Genomic DNA, 17,124 nt, shown 5'->3' with positions numbered 1-17,124 from the left:
ATGGGTAATAAAAGGATTGTGTAAAACAGGGAAACATCTCAGCGTGATCTCTACCAGGACCAAAAGAATGGCAGAGACCGGCGTTGTCTCAACAAAAGCAACTACAGAATGAGACTTAGGGTGGTTTACCACTTAGGGTGACAGTGTTGACCTGTTGGTGTGAGAGGGAGATGAGCATTATTTTCTGAAGGAACATCTTTATTACACTTTTACTGTGCTTCTTTTTCCCCAACAAAGAACACCATAAATTCCTGCTCAGAGCAGCTCCGAGGCCAGATCTATCTTCCCACTTAGCCCCAGATTTACTACGTGGTCATTTCAAAACACAGCAAGCAACACAAGTGAAAACATTAACACACACTACCTTAGCAAATTGTCAGGTGAAATCTAACACTACTGCTGCCCCAGCCGGTTTCTTCATCCAAAAAGTCTGTATTCAAACCAGTGTGTGTGTCAACTTGGATTTTTTTTGCTTATCTTTAACTCCAATGATTAGTCATGAAAATTTTCAGTCTCCTCTACTTTGGAAAGTGATGACAGAGTTGTAATGAAAAACACATTTTTTAATAACTTTTATTATAACAGGATTTTTGGGCAAAGATCATGTGAGTCATTTTGGGGGCACGGGGAACTTCCAGAGAGGAGAGCAGGTAAATACGGTTGCAGAAGATTATTTCGCCAAAAATGTTAACAAACGACTTGAATTTTGTTTTCTTTGTGATTGGCAGTTGGCTTCCAGAATGCCGTGCCAGAGGAGAGTGGGCAGGCAGGTGAGTTTGAAGGAGATAAAAGCAGCTTGGATTTGTAGAAAAATCCTTCCTCTGCAGATGAACAACATGAAAGTCTCGCAAGTGACTTGAGTCCAAGCTTGGTGAGTCCAAGCTTGGTGCGAGAACGAGGTCAGGAAACAGAAGGTACACTCAAGAACTACTCGTGAGTTGAAATCCAAGTTACTGCTGCAAAGGTGACAACAACCAGGTGAAGAGTGAAGGATCTGGCCACCTGTCCAGGGTGTACCCCGCCTCTTGCACTAAGTGGGACAGGCTCCAGCTCGCCTGTGACCCTGAATTGGACAAATAGAGGGAAATGGCTGGATGGACGATAGACAGGTATGGTGGCTGGATTGAGGGCAGGACACCAAGGCCTGACTGTACTCCACATGGCAGCAAACGAGATAGCAGGAGATGAGAGAGACAGGAAGTGAAAGGATGCTGGCCTGCTGGGACCATGATCAACAGCGACTGTGGCGCCAGATCAAAGAAGCAAGTTGAAACAGCTTAACAAGCTGATGGTTGTCTCTCACATCAGGCTAACTGTTAATTACTCATATTTAACAACTGCTGGCACACCTCTAGTAATTTCAGATATACTCAAATCAAACTGCTCATTGTTTAAAAAGATATTCAGCTCTCCAGCCTCAGGTAACTGCACAGTTATCATCATTTTCACAGCTTCCATAAGCTCTGATACCAGAGACTTTCTAAATATGGGAACTATGACTCTCTGGTCTCGTAGCGGGTGCTCACAAGTCCAGAATCAGTTGAACCCTATAGAGCTGTAACCTAAAAATGTAACACTGATGAGATTAAAAAAAAAAGTTTTATTGTATTTGATAGAATACAGGCAAAGTTCTGGTTTTTATTTTTACTTTTGTTTTTGACATTTTGCTTATTGCAATACCTCTCTGTAAGGATGGGGAATGCCACAGCTCCAAAGACCACTTTACTGCATTTGCCATTTAGATTTCACACATCAAAGAGCAGCAGCAGAGAATTTCTGCCAGCAGCCACCTGACAGCACTCATCAGGGACCACCCCAACCAGTTCCTTTCAGATTCATGTACAATTTTTTATGCTTTGCTTCCATGCTTTGCTGTGCTTCTAAAGTCTGTTGTACTTATCATTTTAAAAGCTATGAGCGAGCATCTCCAGTTTTAAGTCGTTAACCAATCAGTCAGCGGACACAAGCAGAGCATCAGTGTTTTCTCCAAGAAAAACAAAAGGAGACTAATTCATTTTATTTTTAATTCTCATGTAGTCAGTAACATATTTGTCAAATTCCAGCTTTATTACATGAAGGAGCTTTACGTGAACACCCTCTGCGTAAATCACGGACTGGATTAACAATAAATAAACTGGCTCTGCAGTTTTAAATAGCTCCAAATCAGAGTGCCAAAACCCCCATTTGTGTACCACTCTACTGTAAAAACATAAGTGCAGCATCGTTGTGTTCTTTCTTATGAACAATGCTAAACCCAACCCTTACCATGAAAGCAATTTAACAATATTTATTGCTAAATAACCATCTTGAAACCAACCATCTTGAAAAAAAAAGAAGCTGAAATGACATGGCACCTGTGCTAATATAAGAATACGTACGGTTACGTACTGTTTATTTTGATTAAAATGCATCATCATTTTTGTGTGAGCATTACAATTGTTATTAAAATATGTGACTAGTACATTTCTAAATGCTTGACACTTGCACTCCACCCCCTACACGTTGTTTAGTAGGTCATGATGTCTTCTGTTAATAATTAAATGGTTTGCCTATTAGCCTGTGTACAAATACAAGCTTCTTTTTTTTACACTTTTAGGCTGACTGTTAGCATCTTAGTCATAAATATTTACAAAATATAAAAATATGACTTGAAAATAGGCCATTGGCTGTTTCTTTGTCTTCTTCTTCTTTTTTAAAATTTATTTATTTTTAATATCTCGTACCCCCACTCCCATGTCTCTGAATGGCGATATTCATTCATCTGCACACAGCAAGAGAGAGAGAGAGAGAGATAGAGAGAGAGAGAGAGAAGCTTTCCTCTCCCTCAAGTTTCCAGCTGGCAGGGAGAAATAGGTTGACAGAGTACATGCTCGCACCGAGGCTATAAAGAAGAAGTCAGGCTTGAAGAGGCGGAAAAAAAGAACAAATAAACCTGGATTTGCGGTCTCATCGGCATCCGGTGAGGGATATGAAGAAGACAGATAAGAACATGGAAATGAACTGTAAGGGTTTGAAAGGACGACAGGGGAAATTTGTTGTCCTCATCTTTTATCTCCAGATGTTGTTCAGCCCCGTGGTGAGTGGCATTTTGATTCTTTTATTTATGCGCACTCGCCGCAGAATCTTCCTGTCTGCCAAGGTGCCGTTATCCATGAAGTGATTAAAAGCTGCTCAAAGTGAAACAAAGTCCCTTTGGTGTGAGCTTTTAACACGCAAAAACGCTTTTAATTAGAAAACGATCTTCTCAATTACGCCCTAATGACATCTTTACTTTAATACCCCTTTTCACATTGTCCTCTGCCTTCTTTCTCGCTCTCTCTCCGAGGCGTGCATCAGACCTGAACGGCAAATGTCCTCATTAAGCTGGAGGCGCTAATTAGCGACCGGCATCCATCAACCTGCGTCTTTATCAATCAAAGAGCAAATCAGCAGGGAAAACGCGCGCGCGCTGTGTGTGTGTGTGTGTGTGTGTGTGTGTGTGTGTGTGTGTGTGTGTGTGTGTGTGTGTGTGTGTGTGTGTGTGTGTGTGGGTGGCCGGGGGGGATACAGAGATGTTGTCATACAGATCGGGGAATGAATTCGCAAAAACGGGACCTGTTCTTTAGTATGATTCAAATTCTGGCTCAAAATGTCAACTTGAATTAACTTGTAAACATCAGGGAAGTCACGCGTAAATGTCGTTTTTCTTTTCTAGAGTGCAGGCTCGTTATCTGCTCTAAAACTATGTCTGTTGTTGATGTTTGTTTAATAAACTGCATTTCACTTCCAAGTCGCTCCCCCCCCCCCCCAAATGCTGCACCGTTTGGCACCATAACTCCATCAGGCTCCGAAAGAAAGTCAGCTTGTGCACATGTGTCTGCTTTCCTGCAGATAACTTAGTTGGATCTTATTTTCAGGCCGAAGCAATTCATCCGGACTGCGCCATCATCTCCCAGCACCTGAGGGCTCGTGAGATATGTAGCCAGACAAGGAGGAGCGAGGCGCAAAACCAAACCGACCACAGCGGTGGGTTCGCGCGCGCGTGTGTGTGAGTGTGTGAGGCTTTCTGTTTCTGCAAACACGCAAACATTTCAAGAGATAAGCAAGAAACGTTGGCGCACTGGGAGAGGATTTTAATAGACTGGAATGTGGGCTGAACTAAAAAAAGGAGTTTTGAGATGGGCTGGGAAGTGAAAGGTACAACAAAACGCGTTTTTACGCTCACAGAGGAACACAGTGCAGGTTAAAGCTTCCGCTATTTGCAGTTTGGTTGGATGTCTTCTTCTTTGTGCTGTGATATTTGCGTCCTTGTGAGAGGCAATTTGCTTTCAACACGGAACACACACACACACACACAAAAAAGAAAGAAAGAAAGAAAGAAAATATGCTTGGTATAAACTGAATATGTACCAATCAAGTATTTTTCATTTGACCAGATTCCATTAAATTGAATATTTTACATCGTACTTACGTAACAAAATTACGTGGAAAGTTAGTGAGCATTTTTGAACATAAGCATATTTTTGAGTGAAATCTATCCAAGCACGGCGTGCAGGATGCATATCATAAAGACCAAACATATAAAAAGAACCATACCGGTGAAAACATTTGGAGCTTTCATCAATGAGCAATGAGCAAGTAAACCACTTGAATTAACTGAAAATTATGTTTACATAAGACATTTAAATTTTCTATTTTTTTAAAACCTGCATTTCTTTTATAACAGATTAGAGTCACAGCTTTGACTGGTTTCCTTTCTTTAAATGACCTGTTTTGACAAACCAGTGACAGAAAATGTACCAGCGACCACCACAGCAACTATACAGTGTAACCTCTTAGGAGAGACCATGGTTTTGAAAAGATCAGCTGATTAACCCAATTTTACTTTTAACCTTATCAACCATCCATTTAAGCTTCTGTGGATGCTTTCTTTCTGACAACGATCACAGTAATAGGTGGTAAAAGTTCATATGTCTAATGGAATAGAAATAGCAACAGAAAGGACTGTACGCATTTAAAGTGACAAAACAGACAAAACAATATAGAATACGCCTCTGTGATTAAAATCAAATTATAATATAGGATAAAAAAGACAATACATTTAAAATAGTGACAAATTAATTTACTTGTATTGTCTGTACAGCTTTCAGGTACATTTTGTGCTCCTTGCTCATTCTACTGCATTAGAATGCAAGAACATCTTTAGTTTTTACACCACCACTTAATATGATATTCCTACTTTTACTTACCGGTATGTAAATGTTACTGTTTGTCATGTGATAGTATATTAAGAAGAAGTACATCATAGTAACATACCCATTAAAACTATAGTCTGTTTATTTGTAGTAGTTCAGCTGTGTTAAATTGAACTTTTTTTAAAAGGCTGAAAATGCCAGTAACACTGGAAAATTGTGTTGGTGCACTACTTTATCTCCATAATGACCTTTTTCTCACTCTTGTCACCTTTACTTCCTCCTGGTGAGGCCTCACCTGCTCATTCTTCCAATGTGACTCACTCATTATTATTATTTATTTTATTTTTTTAAATGAATGAACTTCCATCTCCCCGTGCACTTTAATGTCTCCATAGCAGACATTTCATCAGATACTACCCTAATACAACAACAACTTAAAAGTTCCCTTCTGTGAGAGTGATGAACTTTAACATTTCCAAACTAATTTGATCTTAATTAATAGTGAAGTGGCACAACACATCGGTGCAAAGTTGTCATCTGCTGCTCATTACTGAGACAAATGTCTTTTGATAAAATGTGTGTTTGTGCTCCATTTGCATAATAGCAACTGTGCAGATGACATGTGTTATCATGCAGAGATAGAACCCAAAGAGAAATGCAGATCACTCCTAGTGGTAAAGGGCCCAAACAGATGTTACATGAGCTGTACCAGTTTGAAATGTGACGCCATTAGCTACAAATTTGAAAGTGATGGTTTGATTCAATCTAATGCCTGTTAACACTTATTTGTATTGACAGTTTAATTTGTTGGTTGCAAAGAAGTGCTCTGTGCATCACAGTGTATCGCCTGAAGTCCTGCAGCAGTCTGAACCTATAATAGGGTCACTTGATCCACCCAAGTATAGGTTTCATCACATAGGAAAGTGTCTGTCTTCTAAATCCAAATTGGGAGCTGGTTGCACAGGAGATGGGCGTGATAGCTGAAGGTTCTGCCTCCCATTTTACTTTCAGAAACTCTAGAAATCACAAGTACACCAACAATCTGAGAGTGAAGTGCTGTAGTGTCATAATGTGGTATGAGGTCTTTAAGATCTGATAGGGCCTGATTAGTTCAGACTCTGCATGTGAGGAAAAGCATTTGAAATTCAATTCTGGCTTTTACAGGGAGCCAATGAAGAAATATTAATATGGGAAAAACATAAGCAAAGTTGGTTGTGGCTCAGGCCTTAGAGCAGGTCATCTACTAATCCCTGGCTGCTCCAGTCTGCATGTCAGATATCACTGGGTAAGATATCAAGTTTCTCTACGATGCCCTGGCTTCATTCAGATATAGCTGAATATCGTCTGCATAGCAAGGAAAATATATGCAGTGTTTTCTAATAATATTGCCCTATGGAAGCATGTATGATGTAAAGGATACTGGTCCCGGCACAGATCGCTATGATATTTTGTCCAGAGTGCCCATTTACATGCTCTCATCTGTTTTAGTCTACATAGAAAGATAAGTCCTTCAAGTTTGCGGACCTTTAAAATCTTTAAAAAATACTGTTGATTACTATGGAATTTACATTTTAACAATACTCTAACTTTCTGTCCCATCATCAGGGGGAAAATGTATATTTGTCCAAACATCTGTAAAAGTAATAATATCTTCACAGTTAATAAATAAGAGCTTTCTAATGTACAGCTTGTCATTGTGAGTATGTTAGCATGCTGATGCAACAAGAGTATACTCAAAGGTTAATGGGGTAGGCAGGTGCACTTTTAATGCTGTTGGAAATGATAGGATCAAGGACCATGCCGTCATCTAAAATACAATCCTTATGTAATTTCCGTTGCTGCGTTACTTTTATCTTCTGAAGCATCATCAATGTTTGAGGGTTCATTTTGTCCATGTTTTCGTCATTCTTCTCCCCTGTGGAGGTCCTTTGGAACATTGGGGGAAATCTGCTACACAGCAACCGATTTCTGTAATCATATTACGTTTTTTGGGTTATGCAGCAATCTAATGTATTATTTATTTGCATAAATGACACATTGAAAGAGAAAACAATTAAATACCCTCCTTTCTTTCTGGACACTTGCACAACAATCAGGTGATTTTGGTTCGTGTGAAGGGAGGAGGAAAATGGCAAAACATTTACATTTTTTGTGGAGTGGTGATATGAAGATTACTTTTATTTTTGTTGCACATAAGGACAAGAGGGGAATTTGTGATCAGGGTAAAACAAATACATTATACTGCTAATCCAGCATTGGCTATGTGCAAGCATCTGCACAGACAGCATGCTAAAACCAAGCCAGTTAAAGAAGCCAGAGTGATGTTAAGGCTGAGTGAATGCTTAACATCCAGCAGCATCTTCAACAGGTAACAAAGACATCAAATGCACTGGAAAGAAGAGGAATGAAAGTCAGTAGATGCAAGTGTGAGAGTGAGAGGGAAACAGGCGTAACAGTGAAACTGTAAGAAACAGAGGTAATAATGGTAGGTTAGTTTAAATACACAGGGTGGAGATTGTGCAGGCGGGGTGGAGTAAGGCGGAGTGATTTGTTAAAAAAGAAGGATATCAGCAAGAGTGTAAAAGGAAGGTTTACAAGATCATCGTGAGGCTTGCTTTTATTAGGAGATGTTGGCACTGACAAAAAGACAGGAAGCGAAGCTGAAGATGTTAAGGTTTTCATTCTGAATGACTAAAATGGACAGAATTAGAAATGTGTACATCTGAGGGACAATGGACTGATTAAGATAGACAGGCAAGGCCAAGATGGTTTAAACATGCACAGAGAAGAGATGGTGGATATACTGGACAAAGAATTTTAAGGATGGAGCTCCCAGAAAGGGAGTTAAAGAGGAAAACCACAGAGAAGTTTCATTGATGTAGTGAAGGAAAACATGTGGAGGGTTGGTGTGACAGAAAAAGATGCTGGGGATAGGGTGAGATGGAGGCAGATTATCCACTGTGGCGACTCCTAAAGAGAGCAGTTGAAAGAAAAAGAAGATATCTTCAAATGCTGTAGCAAGGGCATCAAATATATGTCAGTCTTTTATGCATCTCTAAGTCAGCAGAACAGAGGATCTCTCAAAAGAATTCATTCAAGTGACACCAAGTTAGCTGCATCATCTGGCTGTCTAGCAGTCCTCATTAATTCCTTATTATTATCCTTATTATTTCTTTTTTCAAAGCTTGCCAGGCATTAAATGAGTTGCTTGTGAGATTGAAATGACAAATATGATTTTACCAAAAAACTATGTAAACAAATACACATGAGATCAATCCCTTTCTGTATTGATCCAGCCGCTGGATTGGAGTGACTGTAGCTCAGGAGGTACAGCAGGTCATCTACTGATTGCAAGGTTGGTGGTTAGATTCCTGGCTCCCCCAGTCTGCATGCCAAATACTAACCCCCACTTGCTCTCCGATGCATGAATGCGTATGAATGTATGTTAGTTAGGAAGCACTGACAAAGCATAGACAACAGTGCTTGTGTGTATGAGTGAATGTTGCGCTTTGAGTACTCCAGGAGAGTAGAAAAACGTTATATAAGAATCAGTCCATTTACCATTCCTTTCTCTCAGAAATGAACTGATTGTTTGCAACTGATGATGCTTTTACTGAATTTCAGTTTCAGAATACTTAACAATGAACCTTCTGCACATTTTGAATCTTTGATAAAAATATTGCTGAAGTTGATCTAATATTGAACATATCAGTATAATTACAAAGTAAACACAGAAAAAAAAAACTATAACTCTGATGTGGGATTAGTATTTAGTGATTCAAATGTCATTATCGACATCACTTACCGATTTGATTCTTTATTGATTCTGATTGATTCTTATGTACTGCAAGGAGAAATAACTACTCATTACTACTCATTACATTACATTTGCATTTCTCTGTAAAATGACCTGAAATGCATCATCTCCTAATTTAACAATTTGAACCATTTAACAATAAAAACCTAAAGTCTTCAAGTTGTCACACACAAATCCATATCCCATTGAATACACGGTGGCCAGAGTGATTCTACTTTTTGAAACATGAACAGGTAGAAATGCCAAGCTTCAGTTTGCTACCTGCTGAAGTTTAGGGTCTGGCTGTTGGGCTGGGTTAGGCATTCACTTAGCTTTAACATTATTCTGGGTTACTGGCTAGCTTAGCATTAGCATGCTGTCTGTGCAGATGCTTACAAAGAGACAAAGTTGTGTTAGCAACATAATGCAGCTGTTATTGTCCTGGATGCAGTTTTCCGTTTAACATTTTGCTCTTGTTTTATAGTGCAATGAAATATAAATAAAATGTCCATATCCACGCTGCATCACCAATTCCCTCCCCCACACACTAAGTGAAATCAGCTGATTGTAGCACAAGTGCAGTTGGAACCAATGAACAGGATGAGCAGGCAAGCAGAATAACAATTCCAAGGAAATGAACTACTGGGAACCAGTTCTCTATAAGATTCCCATCCCCAGGAATTAGAACTTTTGCCACTGCCACGGCATCCTACTTACCCAACCACACTCAGACTTACGGCAAGCATTGTTATATGTCACCCAGAAAAAAAATGTGTGTTCAATCAATAGATTAATTTTCAAGTTGCTTTAAAAAGCAGTCTCATAACAATGAATACACTCATTGTCATGGTAAACTGTGTGGCTGGCAGGATGAAGGACCCAAATGCAGAACTCGTACACGTAAAAGTAAACTTAAAATGGCAGCTTTATGTGCTGGGAAAAATAATCCATAAAATACACTCACAATAATCAAACCCAAACTAAGAACTAAACACTGGGAAGCTAGAAAACTAAGACAAAGAGTAAACACACAGCAAAGAGGGCACAACGCAACAGACAGAGGAAAACACAGGGCTTCAATACACAAGAAGGTAATGAGGGAACGAAACACAGGAGGAGAGCACAGCTGGGAATAATCACACATAATGAGACAAACAGGAAGCAAAACTAAATAAACTGCACATGGGATAAGGACTATCAAAATAAAACAGGAAGCACGACAAATATGTGAATGCAGACAAGACACTTTAACAGTATGACTGGGGGAATGAAAACAGAGACAGGACTAGAAACTGAGACATGGAGATATGAGTGACCAGGGGAACAGAGGGAACTAGAAACACTGAGACAAGAGTAACTAAACGTGGAACACAGGTAAGACACAGAAACCAACCGACCCAGGACCATGACACTCATGTTTTCTAAAATAACCATATATGGGGCCAAAGTATTTGTTCTTCATAAATATACTCCAGTATGTCCTGCTCTAGAAGTAGTAAGTCAAAGGTTTCTATTGCAAAATATGATCATGTGATCATAATCAACCATATGTGTACAGTCATCCAAAAAAGACAAAGACACAAAGACACAAACCAACCAAAAAACATCTGTTTGCACAATAAACATTAACATTATTAACACTGAGAAGCCAGTTCAATTCATGCTGTATAATAAATGAAGATGTTATCGAGTTGCTGCCTCAGTGCTGCTCGGGAAACGCTCATTTGTGTCCAAAGTTACTTCATATGTCACTGTTAATCCTAAATGGGGTGACATTCATGGCTAAGTGTATAATACTCTGGAGATGTCTGTTAATCAAAGCCTAAGAATAGATCCCTGCTCAGTGTGGGTTAAAACCCTTTGATCTGAAAGGAAATGTTTAAAATGAATCATCAACCTCTCGACATTTCAGTTAATTGTAAACTCTAGCAGTTTATAGAACTCCAGAAGCACTGGGGAATAAAACATTTCAGCTTCTGAGATGATTGTTTGCAATTCCCCCTGCAGTTGAACACAAAGATGTCAGAAACAGTATAAGTTTCCATAATTTGGGGTTTTGGCTGCACTCGCTCTGGCTTTTGTTACATGAATGAATGAGGACAAATGCAAAAATCCTTAACATAGATCACATAATTGTGCCTCTTTCATTGACACCTCTAATCTCAGGCTCAGTGTCTGTATGACTCAAGCTCAGAGATCTAAGTTTAAGCACTTCCAAGCGGGAACTCTCTTATGGGAATTATTATTGCACCACTTGAGAGACAGCAAAAGTTTAATTTGAAGTTGGAAGCAACACAACATGTATGAGGAACACAAAACAGCTTGAGGTAAACAACTTAATATAAAACTTGGTGCATATACACTTCAAAGGACCTGTTAAAAAGGCCTGTGGAAACAAATATGGAACAGAATGAAGAGTCTGCAGTCTTCTGACAGTCCTGTGAGAAACATGGACAGGACAGGATTGTAAGTTGTAAGCTGCAGCTAACGGCAGTGTCATGCTTGAACTAACTTGTATAACACCCTGTCAGAACTTGCTGAAAATCAAAAGGTTTTCATACTGTTCCAAATGGCCACACTTAACGGCAGTGAAAAGTGAGCTGTCACAGAGAGTGACGATCCATTTATCCATCCTGGGTCTGCATTTAGGAAGTGCCCAGGAAGCATCCCAGTCAAATGCATCCTTTGACCTTGAAGTACTTAAACTCTCCAACCCAGAGTAGGCAATCTACCCTTTTACAGCCGAAAAAAGGGTAGATTTTCTCACCCAGGAGCATGTTAAATATAAAAATTGTTTTTATTACTTAGATGAAAATCTTTGTGACTGTTTCTATTGTAGATCCAGCACAAAGTACTATATTTCCTCTACCAGGCTTTTGGCTGAGTCAGAACAAAGCGTAGAGCCCTGCACACTTCAGATTTCATCCTGCTACTTCTATCAGCATTCACATCATCACTAAACACTATGATCCAGCTCAATGCATACCCATGATATAATATCACATCCACATATTTGACATTAATGTTGGATGCTTCAGCTGTTTATGATCTTCTCCATACTTTTCTCTTCCCATCATTTTGTTAGAAGATTTTTTTTCAGATCCGTGCAGGCTCTTTCAGATAGTTTCTGTCAGAATCTAATCTGGCCCTCCTGGCCCTCTCTGTTTCTTTTTTATAAAGGTGTCCCTTGATTGTACACTTGAGAGTGTTCTTGACTTGGTTAGAGGTTTTGAAGTTGTTTTTCTTAACCATGGAAATAAGCCATCATTCACTTTAGTTGTCTTCTTTGGTCTTTCGGGGCTTTTGAAGTTGTTGGGCTGGTCAGTGCATTAAATCCTTTCAAGAATGAACCAGATTGTTGATTTGGCCGCTCCTAAATTTGTTCCTGATTAGTTTATTTTGTTTTTTCAGTCCAATGGTCAATTGCACCAACATGTCTTTGGGCCTCCTATTTCAAAGTACACTGAAAATCTGTACAACACAAAGTCAACACTTCAGATATCATGTCTGCTTCAATAATCATGAAATTCCATGAGGGAACAGGCACCATCTGGCCATGAAACTGCTTGTCAGTTAATTGTTGCACTTATTTTGAGCCTCTGAAAATGGGGGACTGTGTGTAAAAATGATTGAAATTCCTAAACAGTTAATGCAAAAATCTTTAAATCTGTTGAATTAAGTCCTGCAGTCTGCACTTCAACCACATGTTGGTTGTTTGGTTTCAAATCCATTGTGGTGGTTTACAGAGGAATTATGGAGCTAACTGTAAATGGTGAACCACTGACTTTTTAAGTAAAATGGATTAAAAAATGTTTTTACACTACATGGTCAAAAATAGTGGGCAAACCTACACATTGCACCTACAGGAGCAATTCAGCCTTCAAAACCCATGAAATGAAGCTCCCAGTGTACAGGTTTTGTCCTGATGTTAATACCAGCGGATGTTTGGAGCTCTGCAGTCGAGTCAGCAAAGCATTGGGGAGTTTTACTACTCTGCAGCTCAGCACTTGGCCAACCCAGCATTTACCTCTACTTGGTTTGTCACTTTTGCTTTTCTAAACATTTCCACTTTGCAATAATATCCCTTACAGTTGATCATAGAAAATCTAAGTCGGAGGTCATTTCACAATCTGGCTTTTCTATTCACTTTTCCTGTTACAGTACCACACTCAAATTGATAAGCTCTTTAGAATGTGGTAATGGGACGGAAAACACCAGAATTAGAAGATTAAGAGGTGTGGTCCAATACTTTTATCTGATATAGTGCATTTATACTGAAACAATCCACATCTGTCACCTTAAGACAAAAGGTTGATTCTGTTCATCTGGACGTAGCGTTTTCAGTGGGAGAAACGTTTTGTCACTCATCCAAGTGACTTCTTCAGTCTTAGCCTGGGTTTCCCCAATCTTATAAACAGTACATTTGCACAATGACTGAAACTAGCACCAGTGAATGAACAATCGGCTGAGAGGTCAGTTTCTTGATCATTAACATGCAAATTGTTATGACCATTGATCAATGGCCATGAGTACCATTTACAAAGAGTTGTGGAATGCCTGCAATTACACCATTGTAAGATGGCGAAAGACGTACCCTTAGGCTTCCTGCTCAATTCCAAGGTGGTCTTTCTCTTTTAATCTAAGACACTTCATATTGCAAAACTATGCAAATTAGTGGTGTAGAAGTACAGAGTGGTTAAAAATAAAGTAAATTTGTACTTACATACATAAATATTTGAGTAGATTCATGCATTTCATTACTAAATTGCTATAATGTAGTATTGGCAGTGGGTGCACTTCAAAGCATCCACATCTGTTTTTTCCTGTGTATAGTAAGCCCACGTGCTGTCACTGTGTCAGGATATGCCAGTGTCCTAATTCACACTGTCATCGTGCACCAAGTCTTTAGAAAAGCAGCAATTTTAGCACATTTGGTTCCCATTTTGGCATCCTCTCACCTTTACAGCTTCATAGAGCTTCTATATGGAGCTTTCAATACGTGGTACAGGTACAACCGACGGCATACAGTGCACTCTAATATTAGATATGTCTGACTTTTAATGAATTTACCTGCTGCTTTATATTGTAGCAAGTTGATTTAAATTCAACCCTACAAGCTGCCAGATCATTTTTGCTCTGCACCTGAAATTCAATAATTAAATCAGGTCTCCCTTCAGCTATTCTCTTTTTGACTGTCAACAATGCTGCAGCTGAGAAAACAGATAGGACTCCGGTTTGGGTTTGTTCGTTCTCTGCCATGAAACTGAATTATTTTGTAACTGTTCTCTTTGTTCTGTAAGGATTAGACCTCTCTGTGTAAACCTGATGACAATCCTCCCACATACAGTGTGCTTAAGAAGACGTTTCCCTCTCACCAGATTTAAATTTGAGGATCCAGTTTTGTCTATAATCAGTGAGAAATATCTGCAATCTTGGAGAATGCATTTTCCTAATCCTTGATGACAGTTTAGTCCTTGTATAAATCTTTTATTTCGAGCTTAACCCCAGCAGGTAGTTAACTGCAAGCTTGTACCCACTATGTAACCATTGTTTTTACTCAGAACTTTACTTTAATCGCCTTATCCACAGTAGATCTTACCCCCCTCACAACAAGATGCTCTTGACAGGGAGTGGTTTGAAAAGCATTGTTTCTCAGGCTGTGATTAATTCTGGCTTAGTGTGGATGGAAAGCCATGAGAGAGGAGAAGAGGCTCTTTTATAATTAGCTGGTTTAGCGGAGACATAACAAGCTTTTTTTTTTAATCAAATTTTTTTGCTGCACATATTTGTCTTTAATGAGATTAATTATGGTTATTTTGCTTTTAAGTATTACAAAAAGCATGCAAGCTTTATCCTGGAACTGTCACAGACAGCCAAAGGGATCCAAAAGAAGATTGTGGTACAGACGAGAACAGTTTATCACCAGGTTTGCGGTTTAATTACATTTAATTAGGGTTGCCCAGAGATTGTGGGTTGCAGAAGGTAAGTGTGAGTGAGTGATCAAAGGTATGCTGAATTAGCTGAGCATGAACTGGCTGAAAGAGGGAGTTGCAGGATGAGGTTAACTATGCAGCTCACTGAGCGGTGCAGAGCTGGGCAGGAAAGTTTTCATATGCCCTACTATATAGTTGTAGTGCAAAGGGAAAACAGCTGCCAAGGGCAAGGGGAGATGTACACAGGGCGCCAGTCCACCACAGAGGTGTTTCATATGTTCTAGTTCAAAATTAAGGACCGAGCTTTCCTCTCCTCTCACTGTTGACTAGGGCAGTGTCCACCATATCAACAAGCAGCTAGAAGTGGTGGCAGGGACTAACTTCTGTATAGATTAAATTAACTAAAGCAGAGGTGCAGAATTGCATCTAAGCTTTATTAAGGCATTTGCATTTTTCTAAACAGAGAGGGGACCAAAAATGTGGCTGTACAAGAAAAGTACGGATATCAGAATTATCCAGTGGACATCAAGTGTTCAGTGTCTGCATACAATTTTCAAGACAATCCATGCAGTAGGTTTTGAGTTATTTCATTCCAAAGAAAGACTGACACTTCTAGTCATAATGGAGCCAACAGATGAAGACATGAACTGTAAAACATGCATCGTCTGTGTGTTTGGTTGTGACCTGCTGTGTTAAAACAACCCCACAATTCATAGCGCCAACCCATGAGATACCAACTCATTGAACAAACACTGAGTGAGATGATAGATGATTTGAAGCATCCCTCCACACAATCCCCTTTGTCATTTCTGAATCCTCGACTTCAGGAACATCAGACCGAGTCAGCCTGACAGCCACACAGTCCAACCATCCAGGGGTCTCTGCGAATGCACCCCTGTTTCACTATCGCTTCCCAGGGTTACGATGGGTTGCGGATTATCTGATTAGATGAGTGCAGTTGGTTTTGTGGGACAGAAAAACATTATCATAATGGATTAGACATGGTGGCTTTATACAGATGAAGTGAGGCACAGAGAGAAAATGGGAATTTCACTCTGACAGAGTCACTGCTCTGTCTCACATAAATGTCAGCAGCCACTACACGGCTTAAAAATCACCTGCAGGGCTCATGACTGAGTGCTGAGCTGTTTAATCTACTATATAATGAAGATTATATCAGCCTTTATTTATATATATAGATATATATCTTTATATCTCTCTCTCTCTATATATATATATATCGCTTTCTCTCTCTCTCTCTCATACTCCACTAGCCTGGTTTAAATCATACCTGTCTGACCGCACTCAGTTCATTCAATTAAAATCCTTCACTTCTCAGCCTTCTCCTCTATCTACTGGGGTGCCCCAGGGATCTGTCCTCGGGCCCCTTCTTTTCATCATTTACCTTCTTCCACTCGGACATATTTTTCGTAAATATAATATTCAGTTCCACTGCTATGCCGATGACACCCAGCTTTACCTCTCTACCAAACCCGATTCTACTCTTCCTCCACCCTCCCTTATCCTCTGCTTAGCTGAACTCAATTCCTGGTTCTCCTCCAACTTCCTTAAACTCAACAGCAATAAATCAGAACTTCTCCTGGTCGGCACTAAACGATTGCTATCCAGAATTAACAATTTCTCTCTCACCATCAATAACTCACTGGTCCCTATCTCTCCCTCTGTGAAAAGCTTGGGTGTCATTCTTGATAGCACATTATCCTTTAATTCACATATCAATAATGTCACACGTGCAGCATATTTCCAACTCCGTAATATCAATCGCCTCCGCCCTTTCCTCACTCCTCATGCCACTGCCATTCTCGTCCATAACCTTGTTATCTCTCGAATTGACTACTGTAACTCACTATTATTTGGCCTTACACAAAAATCTATTAACAAGCTCCAACGTGTCCAGAACTCTGCTGCCCATATTATTACTAGAACTTCCTCTACCCACCACATCTCCCCAATCCTGAAGCAGCTTCACTGGCTCCCGGTTAAATTTCGCATCCATTTTAAAATAATCCTCTATACATTTAAGGCTATTCATTCTCTCTCTCCACCATACCTCTCCGATTTAGTACAGATGAACTTCCCATCCCGGTGCCTCAGATCCTCATCTTCTCTTTCTCTCTCTGTTCCTTCCGCTCGTCTGATTACAATGGGGGGGCAGGGCTTTTAGTTGCTCTGCCCCTCGACTTTGGAATTCCTTACCCCC

General features: G+C 39.7%; 1 protein-coding gene across 1 annotated transcript in view; it reads left to right on the top strand.

Annotated features, from left to right (window-relative positions):
• LOC102210063 (vasoactive intestinal polypeptide receptor 1-like) overlaps nt 1–17,124 on the top strand; it is a 43,763-nt gene continuing 26,639 nt past the window's right edge. The window contains exons 1-3 of the mRNA XM_005742598.1: nt 1–4; nt 729–770; nt 3,871–4,005. Of these exons, the coding sequence (XP_005742655.1) occupies nt 1–4; nt 729–770; nt 3,871–4,005 (181 nt within the window). The remainder of the gene's footprint in view (nt 5–728; nt 771–3,870; nt 4,006–17,124) is intronic.

The sequence above is a fragment of the Pundamilia nyererei genome, unplaced genomic scaffold, assembly GCF_000239375.1.
Source record: "Pundamilia nyererei isolate P.nyererei 1_Seehausen unplaced genomic scaffold, PunNye1.0 scaffold00121, whole genome shotgun sequence".
Lineage (NCBI taxonomy): Eukaryota > Metazoa > Chordata > Actinopteri > Cichliformes > Cichlidae > Pundamilia > Pundamilia nyererei.
Note: the sequence above shows the minus strand (reverse complement) of the source record. Positions and strands in the feature narration are given on the sequence as shown.